Source organism: Chiroxiphia lanceolata, chromosome 16 (assembly GCF_009829145.1).
Source record: "Chiroxiphia lanceolata isolate bChiLan1 chromosome 16, bChiLan1.pri, whole genome shotgun sequence".
NCBI lineage: Eukaryota > Metazoa > Chordata > Aves > Passeriformes > Pipridae > Chiroxiphia > Chiroxiphia lanceolata.
In genome coordinates this window covers 7,369,078-7,382,817 of record NC_045652.1, presented here as the reverse complement: position 1 = coordinate 7,382,817, position 13,740 = coordinate 7,369,078, and the positions used below count along the sequence as shown (strand labels likewise).

Sequence of the window (13,740 nt, the reverse complement as noted above, 5' to 3'; positions counted from 1 at the left end):
TCAAATTCAGATGCACAAGTGAGTGTGGAAACCTGACTTGCTGACAAGAGCGATAATTTTTGTCTTTCTGGCTGTCACGTGTTCCTCCATTCTGCTGTCACTGGCTACACATTCTCAAACCCAGACATCAGTCTGCTAACACAGAAATTATTAAAAGCCTCAGGATCTCACCCCACCAAATCTCTGCTACTCTTATAATGTAGCAGTTCCATGACCACTAGAAGAGCTCTGGTTTCTCTTGCTTATTTCCCAGGTTGCTCTGTTTTATTCTTTTCATCCTGCTGGAGTGGGGAGGTTGGGCCAGATGACCCACTGTGGTCCCTTCCATTCACCCATTCTGTGAATTTTTTGAAGAACTTACTGTATTTTTAATTTCACTTGTAAGTTGGCATCAAATTAGTTACTAAAGAGCTCAGTACTTGTCATGCAGTTTGACTGAATGTGACCATACGAGTGGCATCATGAAAGCCTGGAAATTATGCACAATTCACATATAGTATAGATGTTGTGCATGTTCTTTTTCAAAAGGAAAAGTACAAAAAGCTTCTCAGTTGGTAAGAGGTTCATTACTTTACCCAAAATCTGCTGGAGTGAGTAGAGGATTAGATGTTGCTCTCAGACTTCATCTGTTACTTGTCATCAATGGAAAACAAAGAACTTGTAATTGAAGGATAAGCCTCTGGAGAATAGGAAAAAAGGAAGCAAAATATTGCAAGTTTCTAAAAGATTGGAAATTCTGGATCTGCAAAAAGGCATTTTTGAGAATTCTGTTAGGTTCTTTATGTCTGCAGTATAAACTCATAATGTTTGACATTCATAGAGTGCAAAATTGGTATATAAGAAAAATGTGCAAGTTCTTTTGAATATGCTCTATCCATTACCTATTCACAGTAGCAATTTACAGATATATGTAATGTGAAAAGTTAAATATAGCTATCTAGAATAGACATAGAATGTAGTAAGACTAATTTGTCTTTAATTACAGAATAGCACAGAATATGGTAGAATTCTTCTGGTGAACAGTTGTCCATTTGCTCAACTTTGTCTTTTAATTGTTCAAAAAAAGCAAGCAAGAATTATCTGTAGAACTGACTTAAAGCTTCCATAATTCTTATTAAACTTTGATCATTGTAAATGTTGTGATCTTTCCTTATGGAAGAATAGATTAATGGCATTCCTACCACTTTTTGATCTCAGTAACAGATGCGTGACTGGGAAGAGTATCTGTCTGGCAAATAGCTTTGTTTTCTGCCACTGTGAATGTGAAAAAAAGAAATTTTCCTAAATAAACATATGCTCTGAGCATAGCATGTAATGAAGCATCTGAAGTGATTGCCACCTCTCTGATCAGTTATGTAGTCACATGCTTGCTGAATATATATTTTACATTTTATAGTGACCAGGAAAGCATTAATTTATAAAACTTCAATAACAGCACTGTGCATTTGTCTTGTTAAATCTGTGCCAAAACATGTGCTTCTGATTACAGAGAATTTGATTCAATGTTGAAATTGTGGAAGGGGGTATTTACCAGGCTACCAGTATGTACTGAACAGACAAGGACTGGGGGTGCAATTAGGATAAATGATTGAGCTCATTTACGAGAGTCCTCTTATTCATAATAAACATTATTTTTACTGCTTTATCAATTAAAAGGCATGTAAAACTCTTTGTATCAGCTGCATGAGAAATTACTTGTGGTATATCAATATAAAGGAAAGTAGCAATACTGCAGAATGTTGATGTTAGTGAGATCATTACCAACATCTTTTCAAGTTGAGATTTCTCTGCCATTAGTTGAGTGACCATAACTTGAGGTGCAAAAACTGACTCTTGGTTGTGCTGGTTCATTCTGAGAAAAAGATGTCAAATGAACTTTGAAGAAAGCCAAAGTGTACCAGTTGGAAGAGTCAAAGTTTGAAATTTTGGGTTTGGTTAAGCATAATTTTTAGATATGCTAAGTACTGACAATTGTAGTTAAAGCTAATTGGAAATTAGCCTTAAGGTGCTTAACCTGATTGCAAATTAGCTCATGTGTGTAATACTATTAAGGGAAGATGTGGTTACCAAATGAAGGTGTTACAGAAGGGCACAGACCTTGCCCACTGCTTTTCCAAATGCACTTCATGTAAATGTATTTCTAACATGCCTTGATTTCTTCTGCATTTTCTATTACTGGAAAGCTAAAGAGATTGACCCCCTCTGCCCTCCTGTTATGAGGCACCTTGTTAACCTTTGCTGATTTGAAATTGTGTATCTCTGGAGCATTTCACTTGCTGCAGAGAGCAGGACAGTGAGCCAGGGCAGACTTGCTGTGTCACAATTAGTGTTGATGCACTTTAGAATCCTTGTGCCCCTTCTGTCCCTTTTTGATTATAAATTAATATTTTCTAGCAGAAAATAAACTATTGTGTACATATCACTTGCCTTGGAAATGACCAAAAGAGGGTGGAAAGAATTGCAGAGCACCTCAAGTAGTTTGGAAAACGATGAACCCACTGGTTCCACAGTATCTGTCTCATCTGTTTCCATGGACTTATCAATGCTCCTCAAGAATATAAGAATTAGAAGAAATAAACCCACATTGCTGTGCCTCTGTGAAATCAATGCCAATTTTGCACTTGTACTTCTTAAACAGGAAAAGAAATTAATTACATGTTAATTTGAATATCAGGAGGGGCCTGACCTGGACAGGATAAGAACAGACTCCTGCAGGAATTGTGTTATGGTGTTTGCTTTATTTTTTTAATTTATTGCAGATTTGCAGTGCTGCTTTGAAGGACATTTCAAAGCATTTCTTTTTGTGTCACATAAAAGTTTTGGTCTGTTTCAGATGTCATGTTCAAAATCAGTACATCTTTCATCCTTAAAAACACCCAGGTGTTGTTCTTCCGTGAATATAGATGGAAAAGTTTCCAGCTCCAGCCCATTTGTCACATAGTTTCAACCATCAAATAGTTCCTTAAATTTCTATTAAGGTTTAAAGATTCTGGTCAAGCTCAGAACTCTGAAAGCAAGCAACATTTTATAATGAATCCTATTAGATGTGGAAATTTCAATCAGACCTCTGTATTTGTAGAGTTACACTGCACTCTTGCAGTAATGTTTAACTGGCAGAATTAACTACTTATGAATACTAAAGGCTTAAAAACAAGGTCTAGAAGCAACCAAATTTTATGCTCAATTTGAATGACTGAGTTAAAGGGGGCAGATGTGAGCAGCAGATAATTCAGTGCTCACAGAGTAGCACTATCTAGTACTGTCTTAAAAATTAGCAGAACCATAAACCTATATCATTCGACTGTGGATCTTACAGCAATTAGAAGGTGTGGAAATTTTGGGGAAAAAGCTATTTAGAATTGGATATGCTCTTCAGTGCAGTTACTAAGTTCAGTTAAAAATATTAAATATCAAAAATATTTTTCACTTGTTTTCTCAGAATATAAAGTAATAACAGAAAAATGCACATTTTAAAATCTGTTTTCACCATGGAGTTGTTATGGGTTATTCCCATTCTGGGTTATTGCTTGTGGAGAATTGGCAGATTGTCTGTTTTAAATGAAATGCCAGTAGCAGATCTTGTTGAACAAATAAAGAATAAATCTCCATGTGCAGTGCACGAAGAATTTACAGGTGAAATAGCTGAAAAATGACTGATAAATAGCTTGTGACTTGCATACTAGAAGATTTTAAAGTAACTAATCTGACAATTTTTAAAAGGGTTGAGGGAGGTCTGAAAACCAACTTGTTACAAATCATTAGGAAAGTGGTGGAAAACTAGAAAACTCTATTTTGCTGTTTATAATCTCTGGTTTATCTGTTTGCAGTTCTAGTTCTCTCCAAAGAAATATTTCAGAAATGGAAAGAATATAGGTGAAAAATGAAGCCTTTTCATTGGAAGAACATATTAGAAATTCTCAACCTGCATGAAAGACAACTGAGAGGGGAATACAATAGCAGTCTTTCAAATCATGGAGGAAAGGGAGAGGTTTTTACCTGTTTCAAAATGCAAATTGGAGCACCTGTAGAAACTACTGCCTTGCAGTTCCAAAACAAGTGCATGACAGTGGTTTTCTCCACAACATATAATTGGGGTGAATACTGAAAGTTTACATGGGTCTAGAAAATAATTGAGCTGATTGAATTGAAGAAAAACCAATCCAAACACAAAGACATGACTTATTTCTTAGAAAATCCCTGGGTAGCTGTATTTTGGAAGATAGGCAATTTTTCTGGATGAATATCACTGTAGCTTTTGTTCATATTTAAGTGTACTGAATAAAATATATTTTATAATTCACCAAGGAATTTTCTGAACTGCTGAAATCAGTATACCTTGCTGTGAGAGTAGGGTGCAAGAAACCTGGGGGTCATGGTATAACTAAACATGACTTACTCTTGGAATGTTTTGCTAATAATGACTAATTTAGTCCTAGAATGGAAATATTAAGTGTGATGATGAAATATCTTTCCTTCCACTAATGTTTATCTCCTATGCATGGCAAGCTCATTGTAAATGTTTTCAGAGCACATCCTCTCTCTTTACACTTGCTCAGATTTGTTTTGCCTCAGGTTTAGGTTGTAACTGCTGTCGTGTCATTCATTAGTGCTGATGGATTACTTGTACAATTAATGTTGCACCTGAGTAGAGAAATTAATTAGATGACCAGTTGATGTCCTTATTATGAATGAACAAATCATAAGGATTATTTAGACTTCACTGGATGAAATTATCTAGGCTGTGACAGGAGCTCAGACTGGGTTGTCATAACTGGATCTTCTGGCAAGGACATCAGAGCAGTTATCCAAAAGAAGGTTCAGAGGCTTATTTTCTTGCCAAGTTTGTGATGGTTATTACTGAGTGGCAAACTGCTTAGTTATAAACATTGAAGGACCTAACCACATGTGGAGTAACTAATATATTTTGTACAAAGTAACAGTTAAGGAAGCCTAGTCCTTTAAACACACAATTTAAATAGTAGGTAACTTTATAAAACCAGGGTCATGCTGACAAAAGTCTTCTGAACAGTGTGTCTCTCTAGTTAACTAGTTGCTTTCTGGTGACTGCTTTTTGTGATCTATGCAGTTGGATGCCCATCTTTTTAGTGTAGCAGATGCTGCTCAGTCAGCCTACCATTAGAAAATTATTTGTTTTCTAATATATTCACAAGGATAAAGGCAGAATCCACATCAGAATAAAAAAATAATTTTGCATTTACATTTTACCTCTAGATGGTGATAGTTAGATGCAGATCCTTTAGTGTCTGTGAAGCGAGTTGATTATTGCAATAATATTATTTTGTCATATTTCTCAACTGTAGAGTATCTTGTTATTTTCTGTCTACATATGGATTCCACTTTCCTGTGAAGTGTACAGCAAATGCCATTAGTCATGCCTTTTGTTGCTATAATTACCAATGCCTGACACTTAAGATAATGAAACCGAGATTTTATGATTCTTAAAGTGATATCAATATTTAAAATGGCTTCTTGCAAATATGCCTTGTTTGCAGAGTAGCGAACACTTCAGATTATAAACCAAATAAGATTAAAGATTAATATGCTAATCAGACAAGACTGTTACCATTTGCATATGAATAGGACTCCCTAAGGTTGTAATCAATAAACATTTCTTACAATGTTTTTATTGATTTGACTATCTTAAGTCTTACTGTTTAATACTGACCAAGATATTTGCTCATAATATTTCTTTTTATATTACTTTAAATGATGTTTTCCTCTCCACTCTCTCTGAAGAAGGAGCATTATCCCTTCATATGGAGGGGCCATTAGCACAGAATCATTTTGGTCGGAAAACACCTTTACAGCATCGAGTCCAATCATTAACCCAGCACTGCCAAGTCCACCTTTAAATCATGTCCTTAAGTGCCACATCTACACATCTTTTAAATCCCTCCAGAGGTGGTGACTCCACTCCTTCCCTGGGCAGCTGTGCCAGGGCTTGACAACCTGAGTGTTGACCTTTAGTTTACACCCAAGCCAGCACAGCCTCAGTATTTCATCAAGGGCAGAAGTCTTAACAATGGGTGGCAATGCACTGGCAGTCAGTAGTTGAAAGGTAAGCAAAGAGTTGCAAAAATTAAACCCAAAGTTGAATTTAATTCTCCTGATGTATGATGAATTGCATGGCTGTAGCAGCTGCAGCACTAAGCAGGCAAAAAGGAGAAATAAATAGTCTTCTAATCACATTCCATTTCAGTGCAGCTCAGGGCAAGGAGAGAAGAAAATGAAGTAGAATGATTTAGAGAATTTGAAAGAAAAATATGGCTCATGGCATTCTGAAAGAGAGTGGTTTTAGAGTGCATAAGCCAAGGAGGTTGAATATCCCACTTTTTCTGCAGTGGGATCCAAGGATGTGTCAGAGAAGCATAAGAGAAAGCATAGAGGTGAAAAATATTTAAATAACTGGAATTGAGGGAATATACAAGGATGAGATCAGTCTTTGGAGACTTTTATAATTATTTATTTTCTAAAGGAGACCATAATACAACTTAATACATTGATTTGCTTATTGAAATGCTGAATTCAAAAAATACTGGGAAATTAAAAGCAGAATTTTTATTTTCAGATTAGTTTATAACTACTACAGAAAGAAGCAAATAATTTAGATCCAATTAATAACTCAAATAAATATTAGCTATCTTGTTCAGAAATGGATTGGTGAGAGAGCTTCCTTTCCCTTGCCAGAGCACCCAAAATATTCCATTTGGAGAAAAAGGCAGCACTATTTTCTCCTCTGCAGAAACTTCTTTCCCTGCAGCAGTTGTCATGCATTACCATGACTGTATTGGTTCAAAGTGCACGTTTGTGCAATGATGTTAATTATTTTGGCTTCTTATAGGTCATATTGCACTGTTGAAATGACCTTATTATGTTATTGAGTGATTTTTTTTTTTTTTTGCTGCTGATTTGATTTGTATATAAAAAGACAAAAAATATTGGTTCCATCCAGCAAAAGCAAAGGCAATGCTGCCTTTGTTCTTTAGGGACCAGTCACTATAGTGCTGTTCTGGGGAGCAGAAGCAGAACTGGGACTGCAGAAGCCCAGTGAACATCACTCTGCACATGTGTAATTGGGTGGAGAAGCCTAAAATGCATGACAATTTTCTGTTTAGTAGAGCAATATTGGCTGTTTTTAAGGCTCGTGCTTTGATGTGCACTGTGTCATATATTTGACACTGTATTGTTCATTTTTCTGAACTAAATAACAAAACCTTGAAGATTTAACATAACAAAATGTATTCTAGTATTTGCAGTCTTTGTGCAAGTAGATAAAATGGTCATATTGAGATAAAAGCTTATTCACTTTAGTTCCTGGTATGTCTCTATGGCACACAAAAAACTGCTCATATCACAGCTGAAAAGTTTCATTGTTCCATTTGTTTTTCATTATGCAGAATTTCTTAAATTGGATCATTTTCAAAGGGGGAACTTAACCATAAATACAGTCCTGCAGCTGTGTCAAAATATAACTTGCATTTGTATTCATTTCTCACACTTCAGAGGTAACTTTGGAGAACTGAGCTTGAATTTATATTCTAAACAGAATCCCATTCTCCTGAAGTAAAGTCAAGAAATGAAATCAGTTCTTCCTTTTTTTGCGATATGCTTCCCCTTTGGATTCACCCCTTTTACTTCTTCTCTATGTTTTGAATGCAGATATATATAATTTTGATAGAAACCTCCTAAATAGATTGAAATATGTCACTCCTGTTTTATAATGTGCTTTCCTGAGAGGAAAAAAAAGGATAGTTCCAATCCACTGAAAACAATTATTTCTAAATAGTGAACTTTGATCAAAATCTCTTTAATTTAGTGTTCCTGAATAATTAAGATGTACGTTAAAGTTGGGTCAGAGTTCTAAGGGTTAAAAAAAACTTTATTAGTATAAAGGTAAAAGTATGGATCAATGGTACTCCAAATTTTAGAGTGTTGCTTAAAAGCAGATGTAAAGAAAATATTCACTAGTCAAGCTTAGCTGAGTTAACAGTGAAAAATAATGGTGCCAATGTGCATGTAATGTTTTTGTATTCATGCTGACTGGGTTGTCTCTACTAAACCACTTGCTAATTTATCTTTTTGTTGTCACATGCTTGGGCATTGATTTGAAAGTATGTAACAAACAAGAGGACCTCCAGAAAACTCTCTTTTATTAAGTGAGGGAAAGGAAGTTAGAAATACAGTAGTATAGAAATAGTAGCTTTTTTCTCTCACCCTTTTTTTATCCCCTGGTAATACTTACTGAGGGTGGTAAAGGTCACAGTAGCTTCCTTAGTGTAGATCAGTCTCCTCTGCATTCCTTATGCTGCCCAACATATTTTTCCCATGCTTCTAAGGCAGCTATGACCTTGTCCAGCCTAGGACTTTTTCTTTACAAACATTCTCAGTGTTCTTTATGTCTTTTGAAGTGTTCTGCTGCTGAATTGTCCCAAGTTCTCTTCCATCTTGTGCCACTGAATTTTGTATGTGGTTTAGTAGAGTTTCACTACTCACCTTCCCTTAGCATTGTTCCCTCCCTTTCTGACATTTTTCTTGCCTCAGGAATGGGCCATGGACTCACAAGGACTTTAACTTCAGCATTTTTGTATTTGTGGATCTCACATAAAGAGTTCTCTGGCAAGAATTCATTTTTTTTAATATATTCAGATCATCCTACCAGGAACTTCCCCATATTTGCAGGAAAGATTCAGGAGTAACTTCATTTAGGGGAGATCCTTCTTGATGCTTAATCTGCAATTTCTATAACCATGAATGTCATTGCAACAGAAGGTCTTTAATATCCCAGTCAGTGTCTCTTGCTACTCACTGCATTGAGAGGGACACAAAAGTGAATCCTCAATATTCCAACCTATATTTTTGCATCAAAAAGAAAAGCACCCACATTGGACTCCTACAGACCTGAAGAACGAGTATTGCTTGCAGGCATTTGGTCTGTGTACACTGGAAATGGAACAAGTTGGAATTTTGGTATTTGTCCTTTATTTTCCTCAGGCTTTTATACATAAGCAGCAAGGAACTGTGTCAACTGTTACTAGTCTGTTACCAGGACTTGTTAACAGCATTTTGGACTCAGAACTGCTTAAAAGATTTCTTAACTTATTAAAGAAACTTTTGGCTCAAAAAGCAGGACCATGGGAGTAGGATTTTTCATTTCAGTATGCAATCAGTAAACCAGTGCTTTCAAATTAAGTCTCAGAAGATTTTTGGCATTTCAGTAATATTAAGTTAGCAGGTAGTTGGCTGATAAACACAATATTAAATTGCAACTGTTATTGCTATTGCTCTCCAAATCTTTGACTTCAGATGTTTTTGTGATGAGAAAATAACAGACTAATTCATTATACATACTTATTAACTGAAATTTTTCTCAGAGCTGCTGTAAATCATAGCTACAGAAAGGTTACCAATCAATGGGAGACCTAAATGGAAAGTGCTCCAAAATTAACAGCAGAAGCTACTTAACTAATTTTTTGTTATTCAAGAGAATATTAAAATAAAATCTTTTGTCTACAAACAAATAAGCATTCTAACAGTGATTTTGATTGAGTCTGTAAGTTTTCATTACCTTGAAAATTACTTAACTAGGTTAGGAAGTGGATAATATCAGGAAAACACGGGCATTAGAAAAGAATTGTAATGATTTAGAATTGATTTTTTTTAATTGATCATAGAATAAGGACTAAGAGTCCTTTAAGTCCTTTAAACTTTCTATAGCATGATCTTAAAATACTGTTCTGTAATTATGTGTCATTTGCAAAGGTATTTGCTGTAGCAAAAGGTGGTGTTGCTCTGGGGCACAGCGAGATAGGTTGGGACAAAAAGACACAAAAGTGTCTGTTGGCAACTACAGATTTCACTAATTTCCTATCAAAAGACCGTGAATGAAATTGTGGGGATGATGGGAAAAGACCTAATGACTTTTGACACAATTACAAACCATGCATCTCAAGTTGCTTGATTTAGCATTATTTCAAAATTTTGTCTGCAGAAGTAATCGTTCCCTGATCTTCCTGTGCTGGTATGATCTGTATTTGAGGTAAAAGGGGATAACTATGTGCCTTAAATGACTACACTAGGATAAGTTTATCCAAATAATTTTATATTTAGTATTTGCTTTGTGTGATTTCCCAACTGAATTTGCATTGTCTTGGCAAGGGAATAGTATTCCCTTCAGAGATAACGAAGGTTTAAATCTGTACTGCATCATGAACTTTAATATACCTTTCATACTCTATTATATGATTGTCAATAAATTCAATATGGCACAGGGCTCCAGATGTTGCATTTTCATTTCTTACTGCTTAAATGAAATCAATATCTGTGTACATAGAAGAACAGTAGGAAATTTTCTAGTGGTTTTATCTAAGAAATTAATCTATGGTTTTGCAGTCCTTAAAAATTTCAATTACAGTGTACCAGATTCCTTAATTAGTTAACTATGGGTTACAGCTTAACAGGTAATGTTGAACTGCATGATTCACCAAATCACATGTGCAAAGATAACTGCTTAGTTAAATTAAGGTTTCCATATTAAATGACTTAGATAAAAATAATTGAAGTTTTTTTATTGTCCCCGCCCCCCCTAGGGAAATTGAATCATGAATCTTGGGAATGTATACAAAATTCTAAACAATGTACTGGTGGAAGTGAGAACAGGCAGGGAGAGGGGTTAGATCTGGGCAAATAAAGATTTTAATATAGTTTTTACTACATTAAATAAATTTTATTAGAATTATGCAAAATACTTGCATCTCATATATCCCTTCATTTGCTTTGAAAGATGTACTTAATTGTTCAAACAGATGGTCCTGTAGGAGTTTAATTATCCTGGCCTTATTTTCAAAGTGGAAAAGAAATCTGAATACTTCTTGCAGACTTACTATTGTGGTTCCATCATTACACTGTCTGAATTCTTGTTACCAAAACCAGTTGAATTTTTGTTTACATCTGCATTTGTAATTCACACAATACTCTGAATCTTTTGAATTCTTAGATGTGCTAATTTTGGAATTGTAGTATTCCTTTTTTGGAATTGCAGTATTCCTGTAGAAAATGGATTAGTATTTTCTACACTGAAATAGTCTAATTTGGCAGAATGGTGTCTGCATGGTATATTGCATTTTGTTGCAAGGGCAAAAACGTCCTATAAATTTGAAAAACTAGGTGTCTGCAGGAATAAAAGGACTTGATAAAGGCCAAACCAAAGAAAGGCTGCATGAGCTGCTTTTGTGGGAGGAGGCATTCACTTGACATCCCTTGATCTCTGAAATACCACAAGTCCTTAGTAAAGTATAATTTTTTTTTTCTAAGGACTTGTCAAATATAGAGGAGAAAGACCATGTTAATGTTTCAATCTCCAGGAAAAGCTGTGATTCACTGTTGAAATCGACCACATCAAAATCCAAAGTTCATTTTTCCTGAGTATTCCCAAAAATACAGTTGTTACTGCCCACTCCTCGGGGTTGCATTTTCACGTGAGGGTTCTCCTGATACTTGTCTTACAGCTTACTAATGAATTCCTGGGGGTTTGTGGAGCAGGGCAAGGCAGTGTCATCAGGACCATTTCAGCTTCATTCCTGGTGCAGAATACTGAGATTATTGGCACACACCCCAGAAGGAATAAGTGACACATTCTAGAAAGCAGCTTAGGAAAAGGTCACTCTGGATCTTGAGTTCTGATGCTTGGTTTAAAGTTTCTGATGTGCTGTTTCAGCATTCTTTTAAACTGTAGGTTCATTCCTGTAGAGGAAAGGGTATTCCCCTAGAAAAGAGTGAAAACTCAGTTTTCTGGAAGTATATTTCACTTCTCCATGAAATTTTCCCAGAGAATGTGAATATTTAGCATGTAATTGGTAATATGCTCATGAAATAATGAGTGGCAAACAAAAGCAGATTCACAAAAACTACAGCTGTGTTAAATTATACTTAATGTCCTATACAAGCAGAAAGAATGAACTGTGTTTATTTTCCAAACAATAAAATTTCTAGTTTAGTTTTCAATGTAATTTTGTTAGTAAGTAGATTAAGTTTCATACTTGGGATAAAATTATGTTTTGAAATTCTGATGCTACAAAGCTAATTTACAAAGTTGAAGAACTGTGTTGAGGACACAGAAATCAATTTTATAGTGGTATTAAATTATTTTTTTCCTTTGGTCACTGGGTAGCAGAATATGCTGGAAACCATGGTAACAAAAAGTGCTGCCATGGTTGCCCCAGAGTCATGTTCAAATAAGCAAGCTGTGTTTGTCTTGATTAAAATAAGAGAAAGAAAGAAAAAGAAAGGGAAAAAGAGAGAAAATAAGGTTAATGACCTGTACAGTAGGAACAGCAAAGGCACAGTCAGAGCTGTACCTGTGGCTCTGTGATCCTGGAACTTCTCGTGCTGTTGCATCACATGAGGCTTTGAGGAGTGAGGAGATTCATCATCTCAGGGTTTGTCTTTACACTGTTTCCTTCCATGTCTGTATTTTGCAGGTTTATATCAGGATAAAGGATGATGAATGGAATGTTTATCGAAGATATGCAGAGTTCAGAAGCTTGCATCATAAATTACAGAGTAAATACCAGCAAGTGAGGACTTTTAACTTTCCACCTAAAAAGGCCATTGGAAACAAGGTACTTGAAAGAACTCACAGTATCAGTAAAAGCTGGGGGAAAAAACCTCTCTCATTCATACACAAATAAAAGAGGTGACTCATAAATGTTTTTACACCTGCTAGACAGTACCTGCTATTTTTATACAGACTTTCCCCTCTCCAGGTGCAGGTTCACTGATGTAGGTAATGCAATGATTTTTCCACTTACTGAAAAGAAAACTGGTTCTATTAAATGAAATGTTCATGACATACACAATAAACAAATGCACAGAACCTCAAAAACTGTGCTGGACAGCTCCATATGTAAAATGAAGTCTTTATTACATTTTTAAAAAAAAGAAATGGCAGCAATTAACAGTGGTGAGTAATTAATTAAATATTGCTGTTGCAATTTTGTGTTAGAAAAATCATCTTTGCTAATTTGTATGAGATAATATAAAATTTAAAAAACAACTAGAAAAATATTATAAATTCCTTACTCACTTTCGGATGTCAAAGAATTGGACTGTGAGGGTTTAAAGGTAGTAACTGATCTGACTCCAATGGTTTCCCACGTGTACTCCAAAAATGAGCAGGTGCTGTGAAAGGGCAGTAATGCACATAATCTGGAATAAGTGGTGGTGATGTAAGTATATTAAAATGAATCAGTAAAACCTGCAGTTCTGTTTACTTGGCATAAAGTCCACTGTTAATGTGGTTGTTCATTGCCTGCAGACCAGGGAAATGAAAATACTTCTGAGATCTTTTCTGGGGTTTTTTTTCATCTGTTAGAAGCTCATGCATTTTTCATTTAATTTTTAGTGGATGGTTTTGTAATAGAAACAATGTATTTTCTTCTTTGTTACATAACTAATTCTCCGGTTTTTGAAGTGATGGAGTATCAACCACTTCAGTAAATTACAAAAGCCGCCTTTTAAGCTTTTTTTTTTTGATAGTCTTTCATCCTTAATTACTTTAAATACTAATTGAGTTACAAATTCAGTTGCACGGTTGATGCATACAAAATTATCAGTTGAGCAGCTCATTAAAAAATTTACATTGCTTATTCTTCTAGTGCTTCAGCTTTGAGCCAAAATTCTACCTTAATCCTGCACAAACCCACTTTCTCTCATATCAGGTCT

General features: G+C 35.3%; 1 protein-coding gene across 5 annotated transcripts in view; it reads left to right on the top strand.

The window, feature by feature from the left end:
• The window catches only part of SNX29 (sorting nexin 29), a 100,563-nt gene that overhangs the window by 42,874 nt on the left and 43,949 nt on the right, over window positions 1-13,740 (top strand). For all 5 annotated transcript variants that reach the window (XM_032703714.1, XM_032703718.1, XM_032703719.1 and 2 more), the window contains one exon: window positions 12,498-12,638. In XM_032703714.1, coding sequence (XP_032559605.1) covers window positions 12,498-12,638 — 141 coding nt within the window. The remainder of the gene's footprint in view (window positions 1-12,497; window positions 12,639-13,740) is intronic.